A 17665-nucleotide genomic window follows, 5' to 3' on the forward strand; every position below is an offset into this window, starting at 1 on the left:
GCATAGTTCAGGGAATGCAAGCAAGTAGCTGTTCTGGCCTTGTTGTTCCAGCTACTGTGCAGTGTGTATGGCAGGTTGGTAGTCCCTGTATGGATGCTCTGCCTTGGCTGTCCTCTGATACCCGATGTATGTGTTCATTGATGGATGTTTCAGGAGATCCAGTGAGTGAGAGCTGTGCTCTAACTGTTCCATTACAACTGTGCACTGCTTTGTGGTGTTGAGCATTTTGACCCCACAAGTAATTAATTTTTGGATAATGCCTGTCAGAGACCCGGACTTGTAGTGCTTAGCATTCACTGCTATTACCACAGCTATAAGATGAGCTTAGCATGTTCAGAGGTCATCTGTGATTGCTACCGCTTTTTCTGCAGTTGGAACAAAGAAAAAATCTTAAACAAATGAGATCGGCTTTAAATATTCTTTGAATCTGAGATAGTTACAAGTTCATAGAAACAAAGGTTTGCATTGAACTTTCCATTTTATATGCTTCTCCTCTAAATCTCTAGCCTAATATTTCTTGGTCCTTTGGAAAGGGAAGTCCTAGATGTGTGTCTTGTGAAACTCTCATGAAAAGAGAAGGTGGGATGGTGATTGCTGTTAGGATACCACTCCCAGTCTTGAGATTAAGTATTCGTTCAAGCAGAGACTGCAGTTTCTCTCTAGACTAAGGTTAAATTATTCCTTTCCAAGATGCACTGAGAGGAGTAACATCTGATTCTGGGTGTTTGGCTTCTTATCCAGAATTGTCCTTTGACTGTAGAGAATATTGAGTGATTATTTCAGGTAGTCAAGGAAATGCATGGTCACATATGTAGAAACAGCTTGTTACAGTTGTCTTTGCATGTGTTAGGGCTGCAAGTGGATGATTCAGCGGTTCCGACAGTACCTGACTGCCAAGCATGGGGCAGAAGTGGTGGAGACTCTTTTTGCAGAAATGGACAACATTTTCATCAAGAGTCTACAGAGTGTTCAGAAAGTGATCATCAGCGACAAACACTGTTTTGAACTGTATGGATACGACATCCTGATAGACCAGGATCTCAAGCCGTAAGGATGTTAGTGAGCATACAGGTGGCATACAGTGAATGGAAGGCTGCCTAAACAGCTTAGCAATGGCCAGTGAAGGGAGACTCACTGGAAACCCGCTGCTACTAATTCCTCCAGTAACTATGTATTACAGCAGCACACTCATGAACACTGGGATTCAGACAAGCACAAGTATTAGACTGATAGGACTAGATATTAAGTACACTTGCCATAACCTCAAAAGTAATTACATGAAGTGTTGGCTACGAGGCAGCCTTCATTACAGAGTTTTAGACTGTGGTGGGGTACTTCTCCTGTTGAAGACTTTGGGGAACAGACTTCCCAGGAATCTGAGAGATTGTACCAAGAAATCATACATTCAAAGTTGGTTCAACTTCGATTTTTATAAAAAGAAACATTCTCACAATGTGACTGCTAGAAACAATTCAATTGTTTTTTTAAATATACATCAATTAAAATGTGCTTTTAAACATATAAACCTCCTTCTGCAGTGTTTGCAACACTGGGAACCTGAAAGTAGTACAGGCTTTCATTGCAGAAGCAAAGAGCAGCAAAAGCAACAAGATTAGATTTTTAAGATTTTCAGTTTTAATCACATAAAGAGCTATTAGTAACATTGATAGGGAAATTTGTATAACGTATGATTTAAGTTGAAAGTGCCACTTTAAGCGTCCTCTCGTTTCTTCCTCTTTCTCCCTCTAACGAAGTGTGGTAGCCGCGTTCCAGTTACAACCCTCAATGGCTTGTCAGCATCAGTCTGATGTCTCTGCAGTGCCACTGGGGACAGCTTTATTTAAAGTGAGCTAATAAACACTGCTCAACTGTGGTCTCGGGTAACAACCCAAATTTGTACAAGCTAGTCTGCTGTAGTCGTAGCTTCAAACCAAACTACTGCTTCTGCAGTGACAATCTGCACAGAACGAGCTTGTGTAACTTTCACTGATTAAGAAACAGATCAAGTTGAGGTGAACTGGACTGAATCACTGTGATGTAACTATAATACTACAGTTTGCCACTGTACTTATTGGGTACTTCCAGATCCACGTAGCCATATTGCGCAGTTTGTTAGGAAACTACTTCCAAGATACATTCACATCCCTGCACTGAGGAAAGGGTTCAAACTGACCCTGTGATTTAATGGGGCGAGGGGGCGGTTGTTTCATCTAGCCTTTAGTTTTACTTGTATACTTTTTAGGGTGTTGAAGGGGCTCTCTCTTTATTACAGTTGAACTCAATGTTCTTTGACTGTGTATAGGAATGATATTTGGAGTTAGATTTCCTATCACTTCACTCCCTCCTTCCTGCTCTCCAGCAGTGCCATGAGGTTTCCATAGATAGGCATTTCTGTTAGGTGGACAGATTGCTTAGCTGTCTGCTTCCCTCTAATTCACTGCTGTTCTCTTTACAGCTGGCTTCTTGAGGTTAATGCTTCTCCCTCCCTCACTGCCAGTAGTCAGGAGGACTATGAGCTCAAGTGTCGCCTTCTCAAGGACACTTTGCATATTGTGGACATGGAGGGCAGGTGGGTGAAAAAACAAGTTTACTGCTCTCCATGAGTCTTACCAAAGTGTGTGAAATGTATCTAAGCTAGTCCCCTGGCTTCTGTAGGCAAACTATCCTACTCAAGGCTACAGGTTTGTCATGCTGTCCCAGGAAGCTTGCCTTGCATCATTTTATGATGGACTGTGCAATTGTGCTAACCCGTGGTATTCATAGTAAATAGCTGCCCATTGCAGCTCTCAGCTGTTTGGTTTTCTCCCTGATCTGCACAGGTTTCCAGCCAACGTGCAGACAGTGAATCAGATAGCTACACAGCCATGACTCATGTACTTTAACACCTTGTATTTGATATTGCAGGCTGACAGGGAAGGAGAAGCGTATTGGGGGCTTTGACCTGATGTGGAATGATGGTCCGGTCAGTAGAGCGGAAGGGAATGTGGATACACCAGTAAACGGAAGCTTCATGGCAAACACACATTTAGGTACTTCACTCATACGCAGGTGGCAGGGCATCCCACTCAAGGTCTTTAACTGTTTAAGACATCATCAAAAGTGCAAAACATACTTTTCCCTCAAAAGTAAAAGGACCGGGTGTGAATTATCACATAGTGCTAGCAGAGTGTTGTACTCATGTGAGGCTAAGTGTGAGGGTGTGAATATTTTCCAATTGTGGTGTGTTAAAAGCTGATGTGGAGGCAGTAGTTAGATTTCTGGAACTCCTTACCACGTGAGCCAGCACAGGTATTCTTCACCTGCCAGTTCCTTTTAAAAACTATTCCCAAAGGTCCCCAATACAATTGTAACAACTGTTTATTGTGCACATTTCTAATGTTGGTTGCATATTCTTGTTTAATAGCCCATAGTAATGCCCAGTTCAATCAGGCAGAAAGAACCTATTACAGGTTTTCACATATCACTAAGTAGTTAAATATGCCTTCAGTATTTTCTCTGGCTGTAGCTTCATGCTAACTGATTGGAGCACGGCTTTGTCTGAAAGCAGGCAATTATCTCTACTCTTCACCCTTTCGGGGGACTAAGTCATATGTCACTTTGTTAATGCTTTCATTTCAGGCTACAACAATGACAGGAAAAAACAGCTGAAGCAGCTCTTCAAACCTCTTCATACCCAGCAGAAAGTTTAATGCTGATCCAGAGCATGAGGCAAGAGAAGTCACTGAGGATTGAGCTCTTTCACTCCCTCTTCCTCATATTGTAGAGCTGCCATTCTCATTGGTCTCTGGACAGTTTCGCTGCCTCAGCATACGGCTGCTGGCCATTTCTTGGTTCCTTAGGATTTTCCCTGCATGGGAATATTAGTTAACAAATGAATCCCGTTCATAAGCCAGAGCAACAATAGAAGTGGGTTGGCTTTTAACTTGGACATGATGCAATCAGGTATTTTGGTTATGTTCTGTTGTGGCTGACCAGTTCTTCAGTAAAGAATTAATCTGTTTTGTTCCACAGCGCAGGCTGTAGCAAGGCTGTCAACTGGCTACTACATACGACTATAGATCAGCTGTACACGCCACATTGCAAACAAAAAGCACTCCTATCCATCACTGACTCTATATACGTTGCAATGGATATGAATAAAATATTTAATGCCTCAGTGCTGTTAGGAATCCAGAAGAAGTGCTGCTTTGCTGGTCCTCAATTTGAGGTTATTGACATGAGCAGTTTTCCTTTAAAGTGTAAGCTATAAAAGGGGCTATACAGACTCTGCTCAGTAAAATGGAAGCTTTTAAGAAAGGTGGGCATGTGAGCCTCATGCTGCTACTACTATAGAAACATGTCAGATCGTAAGACCTGTTGCCATGATACAGTAACAATAACCTTACCATTGTATTTTATGAAGGCACTGAGAGTGGCTCCCCGATGCTGGTTACATTAAGAGGACTGTTATAATGAAGGGATTTAGTTCCTTTGAGATAGGAAAAGTAACGTTACCACCCTCTTACAGAAGAGATGTAATTTTCTGGAAAGCTACAGGTGATGCTAATTCACTAATTGGAATCATTTTTAACTTCTAAGTCTAAGTTAAACTGAACAGGGCAGTGAATACTGGTGTGTTTGTGCCTGCCTTGCTGGCTGGGAAACTGTCTGAGGAGCTAACCATTACAGTTGTTCTGTTTAAAGTTTAAACACCGGGTGCTCAAAGCTGTTCGTTCAATCCAGTAGGAGGCTGAGTGCTAGACAAAGATGAAGGGTCAGCTACAGTTCTCTGTGCTGAGCGTACAAAATTTGCCAAAACAGATGCAGTTGTTTCACTGGCTTGCCAGCTATGCCTACTCCCCAGCCCTCAACTTTAAACCAGTGTTTTAAACTAAAATTCCCCACCCAAAACCATTTTCACTAATTTAGGGCACACTTTTAAGCAATGCAAACACTAAAAATGAAAAAAGAATAAAAGTGATTCTGCTAGGCCCCAAACTCCCTTTGCTGTATTTAGAGGAAATCAAGTTACAACCTTATCTCTGACTTTTTCAAAATTAAATAGCAATAACAAGACATAACACACCTACCACTGTCTGCACTATTGAAGCGATGGAATATGAAGGAGAGCTGCTCAGGGTGGAATCACCTTAATTCTTTTCCTTTAGTTTTTGCATTAACTGAAAAGTTGTGTGTTTTGTAGAGGATATTAATATATGATTAATATGTACTAAACTTTACCTGAGCTAGTGTGGGGAAGAAAACCTTCATTTCTAGAGAGAGGACAGCAGGCTTTTCTTGTCACTGTATGTTCCTCTTCCCCAGGCCCGTGCACAAACATAAGCAGTCATATTTACCATTTCATTAGCGCAATTAGGAACAATGGAATTACTAGACATGGGATTTATCTAGTCCGTTATCCTGTTGCCAGCAGCAGCTGCTTCCAGCTGCTTCACAGAAAGGTTCAAGAAAACCTGCTGTAAGCAGTTACGGGATAATCTACCCCCGGGGAAGTTTCCTCCTAATTCCCCATCGTACACACACTCCTCCGTCTCCACTCCAAATAGTTGGAATTTGTCTGAAACACAAGGGTGTAATTTTTTAACACTACTATAGCTCTGGCAAGTCTTGTTATCCACCAGTGTTTAATCCTTTTTTGAATCCTGCTGTTAGCCTCAATGGTATATTGTAGCAATGGGTTCCATGGGCTAATTGTGTGAAAAGTATTTCCTCCTTTTTATCAGTTTTGAATTAATCATTCATCAATTTCATTGACTAGCCCCTTGTTCCTGTATTGATACAGGCTGAGTAGAGACACCTAATCTCTCTTCTCTAGACCATTCATTGGTTTGCATACTTCTGTCCCCTTCCCTAATGCAAACAATCCCACTTCTTCCAAATCTCTTCTTACAAATTTAGACACAGGATCCTAGCTCAGAAGTACGCCCCTCAGATTAACAGGCACTCAAGTATCTATTGTACACTTAGGAAAATTCCTGGGGTTTTTTTTAAGTGTACAGTTTAATTGATTCACAGTTCTCCCACCAACACAAGCTTACACAACTCAAAGTTTCTTTATTTATTTTTTGAAGACACTATAGATTCACAGTTCTTTTCCTCCTACTCCCTTCCCTGCCAATAGAATGCACTAGCTGTGGAGCCAAGTTACAGAAGTTCATATATAAAAGAGATGCAGTTAGGAATGTCCTGCTCCTCTGATTCTAAGAATCCCACTCCCACCCCAGGGATGGCAGGCTGTCAAATAACTAAAAGGGCCAGTGTTCTAGCACTTATCTCTGCAAATTGCAGTGTCTAATCCACGACCAACACTGGAGCCGAATGATTCCTACCATGAAAAGATTTCAGAAGCCAAATGCTTCTTAGGAAATGTACCACTCGAGAGATACCAGGAGTAAATATGTCTTCACAAGAAATCTGGGGATTGTCCACAGATTTTGCACTGTGAGTGACAGTCTGAATGCACCTTATCAGCAACACTGAAGTCTCTACGATGAAGGTCTAGTTTCGTCCTTCCAGTATCTGATTGATTACTCTCATTTCCTCATGGGTCATGGAGTTCAAGTTAAATCCTTTCAGCTCAGGTTTACCTGAGGAAGAACAAGCAGCAAATAAAAATATTGTTAAAAAGCATGCTCACTGGTGCCTGGTGAAAGAGTTCTCTAAACAACTGTCAGTACAAGTAGTCTGGAGAAGACACTGCTGTATCTGGCTGCAGATTTGTTCCCATAGTCATCACTGACTGAACTACCAGCCATTGGAAACAACTGATAACACGTTAGTGGTGCCCAGTGGGGTCTGCAACAGAACAATCCCAGGCATATGCCCACAAAACTGGGCAAATATGGGGCTTTTGCTGTAAAGAGAATGGAGGGGAGTTATTCTCGGAATATAGTTAATGGATTTTTGGACCTCTTCCCTCCACCCCTCACCTGATTTGTGCTCCCAATTAAATGTTTCCTGACCCTTTTCAAATACCTTGAGCTTCAAAGAGACGGTTGACCTTCACTCTCAGCTCTTTCCGAAGTTGGTTTATTTCCTCATCCAAGTGCTCCTGATCTGAGAAGATAGTGATGATGATGATAATGAAGCATCCTGGAGTACGACTTAAGGCAACATCAACTCTGAGTGAAGGGGAACTCTTCCCTGCTGCCTATTCCTTGGATTCTCACTCTCACTAAACTTGCTGCATTTGTTGTGTCATATAGAGAAAACTAGGTATACAGTTCTCTTTCTATAGAATATGCTCCTGCCAGATATTCCCTTCCAGCTCAGTATAATTAATTGAATGGTAAGAGGAACAAGGTTCTGGAGCCCAAACAAGCTCATTTGTAACTGCATTACAACCTGTCAGAAAAGATACGCCATGTCAGTATTGGGAGCCAAACCGGAGGTTTCTTAAAAGTAACCATAAGCTATCTGGGGCAGGTACTGTCTTTTGTTTGGGTGGGGAGGTGTAGGAACATACAGTAACTAATGATCAGGCCTCTGGGCACAACCACAATACAAACAGTTAATACTTCTAAACCCACCCACTTTCACAGATTTTAAGGACAGAAGGGCCCATTATGATTTTCCAGGCTGACCTCCTGCATACTATACTCCTGGGGGGACTCTGCACCAAAAAATACAAAATTCTGCATATTTTGTCAAAATAATGCAATATAATCACACTAGTTTAGGCAATGATCAAGTGATCTCTCTCCTGCCATGGACACCATTCTTACCCATCTGGCTAAATAGCCATTTATGGACTAGCCACCCATGAAAGAAGAACTTCCTTTTATTTGTTTTAAACCTGCTGCCTTAATTTTTCATTTGGTGACCCCTAGTTCTTGTATTATGGAAAAAGTAAAATAACTTTCCTTATCCACTTTCTCAACATCACTCATGATTTTATATACTCTATCATGTCCCCCTAGTCTCTCCTCTTTTCCAAAACTGTCCTAGTCTAGCCTTCTTTCCTCATCCTCTACCCTCTCTCTCTAAAAAATTTTATTTTTTTTTTTTTTTCTTTTCCTTTCTAGTTAGTGCTAGAATATTTTTGATAGTTGGGGTTATTTTTCCAATGTGCATTACTTTACATTATCCACATTAAATTTCATTTGCCATTTTGTTGCCAAATCACTTAGTTTTGTGAGATCTTTTTGAAGTTCTTCACAATCTGCTTTTTCTCTTAATCTCTTGAGTGTTTACATTCTGAGAATTTACCATTAATTCCCTTTTGTCCCTGTGTCCTTAACCAGTTCTCAATCCATGAAAAGACCTTCCTTTTTTATCCATGACACAGCTTTATATTAGAGCCTTTTGGTGAGGACCTTGTCAAAGCTTTTCTGGAAATCTAAGTACACTATGTCCACGGATCCCCCCCCTGTCTGTGTTACATGTTCAAAGAACTCTAAAGATAGAGATTAGTAAGACCACGATTTCCCTTTACAGAAACCATGTTGACTATTGCTCATTTTTTCTTTTTTTTTTATGTTTTGTTTTTTTTTTTTCTATTTTTCGCCCTTTTTAAATATTGGCGTTACATTAACTGGTCCCGGACTTTGTTAATGTTGAGTTTATCAATTAATTCCAAAACCTCCTCTAGTGACACTTCAATCTGTGACAGTTCCTCAGATTTTCACACCAAAAGCCAGCTCAGGTTTGGGAATCTCCTAACATCCTCAGCCGTGAAGACTGAAAGCAAAGCAGTTTCAATGGTTTTGATCATTTATTCAAACTACAATACAGAAAAAAGTCACAATAACTATTCAGCATTTCCTAAACACTTGAAAATTAAGTTACAAACACTTGGTAACCAATACTCTGCATTCCAGTTATAATCCTGGATTTTCATTTAAATTACATTACAGAACACCAAACAGGGGAAAAAAAAGTAGAATGCCACTTTAAATTGCTCAGACTTTCACACATGAAAGTCATACAGTTTTGCTGCTAACCATTGTCCTGGACCTGGCTGGGTACTTTGGGAAGTGCTTGGTCCTGACATTTTATTGACTGCTTGGTAAATGTTTTATTTGCCCTCAAGGTCTTTTTTCTTTAATAGGTAAGTAAAATAAATTCTGAGCTGTAACCAAACCCCACTGTGCCACTTTGGCACAGGAAAAAAAGTGAGAAAGCACATAGATCTTCCTAGCTGAGGTTTCCCTTACTGTCATGTATAAGAAGACTCCTTTACATCACTCTGGCAATGTAGGGGCCTTTAAACTTGCACAGATTTTAATACTCCTGGAGGAACTGAATGAACTCAGGCAGGCTGTTTCATTTGTGCCTCTAGCCTGCCTCCTGCATAATAAAAAGCCCGACCCTAACACACCAGGGAGCTGCAGTCACAAACGAGAGGGACAGAGTCTCTCTCTCATTGGCACGCAGGTACACCCAGCCCCGCACCCCACCTCCCCGCAATGGTGATCACGCAGGCACGCCTGCCCCAATCTCAGATGTGCTGCCTGGGCTGCTGGGGAAGAGGCACGTGTCCCCTGGCAGATTTTTTTGCGTTTTTCTGCAGGGGGTGGGGGTGGGGGGGGAGAACAGAAAAATGCAGGCCATATGAATTCTGCGCCCCCGCATGGGCACAGAATGCCTCCAGGAGTACAGGCCAGAACATTTCACCCAGTTACCCCTGTATTGAGTCCAGTTTTAAAATGGGCCATCTTTCAATTTCATTGAATGCCCCTTTGTTCCTCATATTATAGAGGCAAGTTGAATGCAAGTTCCCAATCTACCTTTCTCGCCCTTCCTTTTTAGGTATACTTTATCACATCCCCTCTCTACCAAGGTGGGGAACAAACTCGTCTTCCTTTCATAGCAGAGATTTTCTTGTCACTCATCTCGGAAGCCCCTCTAATTCTGCTGCATTCCCTTTGATATGGGGTGGCCCATACCGCACACAGTATCAAAGGGAAGGTGCCCCAATGATTTATAGAATGGTATTCAGAGATTTTCCATATTATTCTCCAGCCTGTTCCTTACGCATCCTAACACCGTTTGCCTTCCTCACAGTTGCTGCACAGGACTTGTAGAACAACACCCAGTGATGCTCAGGTTTTCTTCCTGAGCAGTGACAGTTAATGTACATCCCAGTGAAATGTATGAGGGGTTCAAATGATTCCCTCTAACATGTATTTGTCACTGAATTCCATCTGCCATTTTGCTGCCCAGTTACCTAGCTTGGCTGGGTCCCTCTGAAGTTCCTCATCAGCACTACTCCCTCACTGCTTTCACCTAATTTGTTCCTGTACGATTTATACCCACCTCTTAAAATATTAATTTACCTTTTTGCATTTAATCTCCTAATTCCGTAGTAAAGAGTGTAAAGGTTGCACTGTTAAACACTCAGCACAACATGGACAGAGGCCACCTCACTTCACAGCCAAGTTAAGTGCCTCTTCCTCTGAACTGCACTCAAGGAAAGTTGTGCTGCACTTTGGAAAGTATATGCAGGGCACATGGCTCACAAAGCAGGTTGATATGAGGTAAAGCGCTGAACTGGGTGTCAGGAAACGTCAGTTCTACTCCTTGCTCTGCCACTGATAAGCTACTTCCCTGCTCAGTGCCTCAGTTTCCCCATCTGTAAAACACAGGTACTGGTACTTAACCTTCTCTCTAAAGCACTCTGAGGCCCAGGGATGAGAGGTGCTATCTAAGAGCTAAGCTTCCAGGCAGTGGTGAGAATAAAAGCTCTGTATGTAAAAGCTGCAAGTCAGTAAAGACAGACTGGCTCAGCAACCAAATTAGCACAAGTACCATACTTCTGACACAAGCCACCTGTGTATGTGTCCAAGCGTGTGCAAAAGAAACTTGTTCAATACTGGCTGACGCTTGAGAGTTTACAAGCAGGTTTTAGAAATCTGGCACCTGTCTTACCTTTCTGAATCATTTCCTTAGTCTTTGATTTTGGAAGCTGAATAAACATGTTTCCAAAGCAAACCATTGCTTTATCTGAAAGCAGAAAGACAGCCTGTTTAGATATTTTCATAATGAAACATGCTCCTCCGCATCCTGCTGGGTACAAAATAAATGCAAAATCTAACCAGCAGGCTAGCTTTTGTAGACCCCTCTGTGCGCCACAACAGTCTGCAGAATCATTTAGGTGTGTGTCTAAGAGCAATTAAGCAAGATTCAGTCTCATGGAACCTGTGCAAGAGCGAGTCAGTCACCATAAACATTCCACCCATTCAGTCCAGAGTAGAAAGATACACATTTGGTTTCCAAAAACCCTTCCTTTGCTTCAACACTCTGAAACGATACAATATTTACTAGAGAGATCAGGTAAAGATAGCCATTTTAACATGCAGTTCTACTCTGAGACGTGACTAAAGATGGCATCATTCCACGTTTATTGTCTGCAACTTCCTAATCCAATCTGTTCAGTTTATAAATTATAAATTTTCTTCTAACTACCAGCTCTTTAAAACTAAATTGGGATGTTTATGTCAAAGCTGGGTTCTTTCACCATTCCAGTGAAGATTCTGCCATCAGGTCTTAGTTAATAATTCTGTTGCTGAAGTGCAGAGCAGAACAGTTTCCAGCTCATGTTCTCACAGCTGTGTTAGCCCACAGTGATACCAAGAGTAAATATTTATGTTAGTCCACAAAGTAGGCAAACGTGACTGAGTACCCAGTAGGTGCAGATCAGCTGAGAAATGAAGGTACTTTTCATAGTACAAAGGAGCTTTAATTTTCTACTAGGTCAAGCACTGTAATTGACCTTTCACCAAATCTACCTCCACTCTGAGGCACAAACTTGCACAATTACATCCGCAGCTGCAACTGTGTGTTTAACCCGCATGAGCTGTTTTGGAAATGTGGCCCTCCATCACTTTGCAGGCAGGGTGTGTCTATTAGAAAGATAACACAGCAACTTTGTGTCAGGTGTGTCAGAGAGCTGAAAGTTTCACAGATGTGAATAGCAGCGCTAACACTGGATTCCTCACCAGAAGGGTCTGAGTCCTTATGCAAAGCCCTGAGGGCTTCTCGGTTCTGATTCCGCTTTAGATCCAAGTCCACAATCTGGAAAAGAAACACAAACATTCAGATTTCTCCAACCTAAAATGGAATCATAACTGTTATGAACTGGGTGAAGCCTTGTTTTGGGTTGAGTTAAAATCCCACTGAGAGCCATAGGTCTGGACTCACCCTGCAATTAACGTAACTGTAAGTGTATGCCCCGCCTAAGACAGAGTGTGAGTCCACTGGGACTTTCTGGCTGAGCTTGTTTTGGGGAGGAGTGTGGGATGAGCAGATTAGACAAACACCCGTCAGGGATGGTCACTCTAGATCAGGGGTCGGCAACCTTTCAGAAGTGCTGTGCCGAGCCTTCATTTACTCACCCTAACTGAAGGTTTCACATGCCAGTCATACATTTCAATGTTTTTAGAAGGTCTCTTTCTATAAGTCTATCATATATAACTAAACTATTGTTGTATGTAAAGTAAATATGATTTTAAAAATGTTTAAGAAGCTTCATTTTAAATTAAATTAAAATGCAGAGCCCCCCGGACCGGTGGCCAGGGCCCGGGCAGTGGGAGTGCCACTGAAAATCAGCTCACGTGCCGCCTTCGGCACGCGTGCCATAGGTTGCCGGTCCCTGGTCTAGCTAACACTTAGTCCTGCCATGAGTGCAGGGGCCTGGCCGAGATGACCTCTCGAGGTCCCTTCCAGCCCTAGGGGAAACACAGGAGAATGGGGAACAGCCCCGGGCAGAGAATGAGGCAGGAGCAAGCAAGGAAGCCAAGCCGCGGCCTGGGCGCAGAGCAGGACCCTGGGAGAGCCGGTACCGAGCGAGCTTTGGGGTCTGGTGGCTAAAGAGGCCGGGGGCTGCAGGCCAGGAAGCTGCGGCTCGGATCCTCCTGCGCTGGGGGGCTTCCTACCGGCCTCACAAATAACCCCCCCACCCCATCAATTCCCCCTGCAGCCCGACACGGGCCAGCTCAGCTCCGAAAGGGGCAGCCCCGGGGCCGCTCGGCGGGGCTGGCAGGGAAGCCCCCTGGCCCGGCCCGAGGAGCCCCGCGGTACCTGCCGCCGTCCCGCCAGCACCTCCTCCGCCAGCTCCTCCACCTCGGCCAGGTAGCGCAGCACGAAGGCGGGTTCCCCCGCCATGGCGCCCGGCCCGTCCGCCTGCAAACCCGCCCGGCCGGGAACCGCGGCCCGCCGCCGCGCAGGCGCTAGGGGCCGGGCGGACCAGCGCCGCCCCTCGGCCCGGGGCCTCGGCTGGGCCCGCCCGCTCCTGCGGCGCCAGAGCCCCATTGGGCCGCAGAGCCTCCGCCCGCCGCGGTGCGCGGGACTGCCGGGCCCTCCCCTGCTGCTCCCCGGGGCTCCCCCGCAGGGGCTCTGCTGCCGGCCGCCCCCTGCTCCTCCGCGGGCTCCCCCCGGTCCTGCGCGGGCTCCCCCACTCTGCGGGGCCCCGCGGCCCAGAGCCCCCCCGGTCCGGCGCGGGCTCCCCCACGCTGCGGGGCCCCGCGGCCCAGAGCCCCGGTCCTGCGCGGGCTCCTCACTCTGCGGGCCCTGCGGCCCAGGGCCCCCCGGTGCTGCGCGGGCTCCCCCACTCTGCGGGGCCCTGCGGCCCTGGGCCCCCCGGTCCTGCGCGGGCTCCCCCACTCTGCGGGGCCCTGCGGCCCAGGGCCCCCCGGTGCTGCGCGGGCTCCCCCACTCTGCGGGGCCCGGCGGCCCAGAGCCCCAGTGCTGCGCAGGCTCCCCACTCTGCGGGGCCCTGCGGCCCAGAGCCCCGGTCCTGCGCGGGCTCCCCACTCTGCGGGCCCGGCGGCCCAGTGCCCCCCCCCGGTCCTGCGCGGGCTCCCCCACTCTGCGGGGCCGTGCGGCCCAGGGCCCCCCCCGGTCCTGCGCGGGCTCCCCCACTCTGCGGGGCCCTGCGGCCCAGCGCCCCCCCGGGCCTGCGCGGGCTCCCCCACTCTGCGGGGCCCTGCGGCCCAGGGCCCCCCGGTCCTGCGCGGGCTCCCCCACTCTGCGGGGCCCTGCGGCCCAGAGCCCCCCCGGTCCTGCGCGGGCTCCCCCACTCTGCGGGGCCCTGCGGCCCAGAGCCCCCCCGGTCCTGCGCGGGCTCCCCCACTCTGCGGGGCCCTGCGGCCCAGAGGCCCCCCCCGGTCCTGCGCGGGCTCCCCCACTCTGCGGGGCCCTGCGGCCCAGGGCTCCCCTCCCGCTGGCCTGGCCCCTCGTGTGGAAGGTGCCCCTGGGCTCTGCCCAAGGAGGTGTCACTGCCAGGCACGCCCCGCTCCAGAGGGCTCAGTTCACCCCTCGCTGCAGTGCAGCTGCCTCTGGGGTGGGATGCAGCAATTGTTTAAGGGCAGCCAGTGGCCCTGCGTAACAGCTTGGGGCAGGAACTGGCAAAGAATTTTGCCACACATTGGAACGTCCAGGGGGGTAGAATACAGTCACCCAAATTACTATGGACCCTGGGCATTGGCGTTACCAACACAAAACTTACAGGTGCTATGGAATTGCTAATGACCACCAAGTCCACTCTGGTTACTGATTTCCTGCTCCCTAAGTCCCACTCTGAGACCACCGTGGTGTACTTGGTTAGAACAGATCACATACGTCTGTAGATTATTGATACTCCTAGATCAGAGGTTCTCAAACTGGGGGTCAGGACCCCTTAGGGGGTCGTGAGGTTATTACATGCGGGGTCGCGAGCTGTCAGCCTCCTCCCCAAACCCTGCTTTGCTTCCAGCACTTATAATCGTATTAAATACATTAAAAATGTTTTTAATTTATAAGAGGGGGTCACACTCAGAGGCTTGCTATGTGAAAGGGGTCACCAGTACAAAAGTTTGAGAACCACTGTCCTAGATGCTATGCAGTTGGATAATTCTTCCTTCTAATTCTGAACACAGCAGTATCACAGATAACTTCAGCTTTCAGCTGCGATATGTGAACTGACTTCTTTACATGTTGTCCTTGTTTCAAGAACTGAATAATGTTTCTCTATGGAGAATGGAGACACACTGAATGGAATGGAGACATTCTGAGTACATTTGTAGGGGGCATTGGTGCATGTGTGTGTGAGAGAGAGAAGGAAAAAATCTTAGGTTAAGCTGAAGTCATGTTTATATGGCACAAATCACTTGAACTTAAAACAAATGTTTTAGAGAATTTCCAGCCAAAAAGAGGATGCCTTAGGTAAATAGCCTCTGAGTTTGAAATAATTGTGAGAAAGGGCAAAGGTATTGTTTGCAGGATTAGAGCAAAAAATGATGTCACTTACTTGGTGAGGGGTAGGTACTTGGCAGCATCCACCTCCATGCCTCTCCTGCTCGGTCATTGCCTGGACACCACTTTGTTGCCAAAATACTCTATAAGGGACTTCACTGCAGAAATGAGAGCTGAATATTTAGCAACTCAGGACAGGGAGCAGTTTCTGTGGAAGGGCGTCAGCACCACTCTTGATGAAGCAGCAACTCTGCTGCGTGAAAGAGTAAATTACATTAATGTAATTAAACAGGGGCACTCAATTCATGAGAAGCATCTGTTTAATGCACAAAAGCAAAAAAAGTGAGGGATCAGGGCTTCTCCAAGACTGGTCCCTGCCAAGTCACTGGGCAGTTGTCATTAAGATATTGAAGGCTCTTCTTGGCGTTAAGAACCACTTCAGTCCTCGGAATAATGCAACTTCGTGTAACTGCGGAGTCCAGTTCTGGATTGTGTAAGTGAAAAGATTTTTCCAAAGAAATATATAAGGAAACCTCACCGAATTTGGATGTAAACTACCATTAATGATTGATTTGCATTAAAGGTTTTTCTTTTTGCTGTGCTTGGAAATCGCTTACAGTATTAAGATCCACTCTTGTCGTGACAAGTGTCTACAAAGGTGGGAAATATGTCTGGGTGGGAGGGCGCAAAACGTGTCTGCAAGCTGCTTGGAAACTTTTTAAAGACACCATAAGAGAGGCTCAACTTAAATGTGTACCCCAAATTAAAAAACAGAGAACCAAAAAGGAGCCACCGTGGCTAACCAACAAAGTAAAAGCAGCAGTGAGAGGCAAAAAGTCATCCTTTAAAAAGTGGAAGTTAACTCCTAGTGAGGAAAATAGAAAGGAGCATAAACTCTGGCAAATGAAGTGTAAAAATACAATTAGGAAGTCCAAAAAAGAATTTGAGGAACAGTTAGCCAAAAACTCAAAAAGTAACAGCAATTTTTTTTTAAGTACATCAGAAGCAGGAAGCCTGCTAAACAACCAGAGGAGCCACTGGACGATTGAGGTGCTAAAGGTCAGTTTTCAGAATGGAGAGAGGTAAATAGTGGTGTCCCCCAGGGGTCTGCTCAGGGACCAAGCCTATTCAATATATTCATAAATGATCTGGAAAAAGGGGTAAACAGTGAGGTGGCAAAATTTGCAGATGATACAAAATTGCTCAAGATAGTTAAGACTCAGGCAGAAGAACTACAAAAGGATCTCTCAAAACTGGGTGACTGGGCAACAAAATGGCAGATGAAATTTAATGTTGATAAATGCAAAATAATGCACATTGGAAAACATAATCCCAACTATACATATAAAACGATGGGGTCTAAATTAGCTGTTACCACTCAAGAAAGAGATCTTGGCATCATTGTGGATAGTTCTCTGAAAACATCCACTCAATGTGCAGCGGCAGTCAAAAAAGCGAACAGAATGCTGGGAATAATTAAGCCAGGGAAAGATAATAGGACAGAAAATATCATATTGTCTCTATATAAATCCATGGTACACCCACATCTTGAATACTATGTGCAGATGTAGTCTCCTCATCTCAAAAAAGATATATTGGAATTGGAAAAGGTTCAGAAAAGGACAACAAAAATTATTAGGGGTATGGAATGGCTTCCGTATGAGGAGAGATTAATAAGACAGGGACTTTTCAGCTTGGAAAAGAGATGACTAAGGGGAGATATGATTGAGGTCTATAAAATCATGACTGGTGTGGAGAAAGTAAATAAGGAAGTGTTGTTTACTACTTCTCATAACACAAGAACTAGGGGTCACCAAATGAAATTAATAGGCAGCAGATTTAAAACAAATAAAAGGAGGTATTTCTTCACACAACGCACCGTCAACCTGTGGAACTCCTTGCCAGAGGATGTTGTGAAGGCCAAGACCATAACAGGGTTCAAAAAAGAACTAGATAAATTCATGGAGGATAGGTCCATCAATGTGTATTAGCCAAGATGGGCAGGAATGGTGTCCCTAGCCTCTGTTTGCCAGAAGCTGAGAATGAGCAACAGGAGATGGATCACTTGAAGATTACCTGTTCTGTTCATTCCCTCAGGGGCACCTGGCACTGGTCACTATCGGAAGACAGGATACTGGGCTAGATGGACCCTTGGTCTGACCCAGTAGTGCCATTCTTATGTTCTTATGAAATAAATGTATCAACCAGGCAAGTTACTAACAACTTCAACAGGACTTTATTTTTACAGTGGAAACCTCTGTACCAAGCTGCTGCTGCACTCTCTGTAACTCTCACCCAACCTCCTCCACCCTCCTTCCTGTTTCCTGTCCTTTCAAACTCCCAACAGCCAGTGCTCCCAGTTCTAATAATTACAAGCACATCTAAACACCACAATAAATTGTGGTGAAAGGGCACAAAGCAGACAAACAGTGGTACCCCTGTGCCCACAAGCCCTCTAGAACACCAAGGAGTTAGTAGGGTAATTAAAGGAGAT

The 17665-nt window shown here is 45.4% G+C and overlaps 2 protein-coding genes across 10 annotated transcripts in view; one reads left to right on the plus strand and one right to left on the minus strand.

The window, feature by feature from the left end:
* Positions 1-4156, plus strand: part of TTLL9 (tubulin tyrosine ligase like 9) — a 25277-nt gene extending 21121 nt beyond the window's left edge. For 3 of the 7 annotated variants that reach the window (XM_039498260.1, XM_039498261.1, XM_039498259.1), the window contains 3 exons: positions 851-1047; positions 2456-2569; positions 2905-4156. In XM_039498260.1, coding sequence (XP_039354194.1) covers positions 851-1047; positions 2456-2569; positions 2905-3235 — 642 coding nt within the window. In that variant the 3' untranslated portion in view covers positions 3236-4156. The remainder of the gene's footprint in view (positions 1-850; positions 1048-2455; positions 2570-2904) is intronic. The other 4 variants (XM_039498265.1, XM_039498262.1, XM_039498263.1 and 1 more) reach the window with 3 other exon arrangements.
* PDRG1 (p53 and DNA damage regulated 1) lies at positions 3390-13187 on the minus strand. Of its 3 annotated transcripts, XR_005587793.1 has the most exons (7): positions 13021-13187; positions 11940-12015; positions 10870-10944; positions 6976-7056; positions 6464-6587; positions 4386-4468; positions 3390-3847 (listed from the first exon to the last, which is right to left on the minus strand). XR_005587793.1 is itself a non-coding variant. In XM_039498267.1 (6 exons), the coding sequence occupies exons 1-5, from the start codon at positions 13102-13104 to the stop codon at positions 6499-6501; spliced, it is 405 nt and encodes a 134-aa protein (XP_039354201.1). In that variant the 5' UTR covers positions 13105-13186; the 3' UTR covers positions 3390-3847; positions 6464-6498. The 3 variants fall into 3 exon arrangements, 2 of the variants coding, with proteins under 2 accessions (XP_039354201.1, XP_039354200.1); XM_039498267.1 differs by lacking the exon at positions 4386-4468 and having other exon boundaries at positions 13021-13186; XM_039498266.1 differs by lacking the exons at positions 3390-3847; positions 4386-4468 and having other exon boundaries at positions 6035-6587; positions 13021-13185.
* Positions 13188-17665: the final 4478 nt, after the last annotated feature.

Source organism: Mauremys reevesii, linkage group 13, assembly GCF_016161935.1.
Source record: "Mauremys reevesii isolate NIE-2019 linkage group 13, ASM1616193v1, whole genome shotgun sequence".
Taxonomy (NCBI): Eukaryota; Metazoa; Chordata; order Testudines; family Geoemydidae; genus Mauremys; species Mauremys reevesii.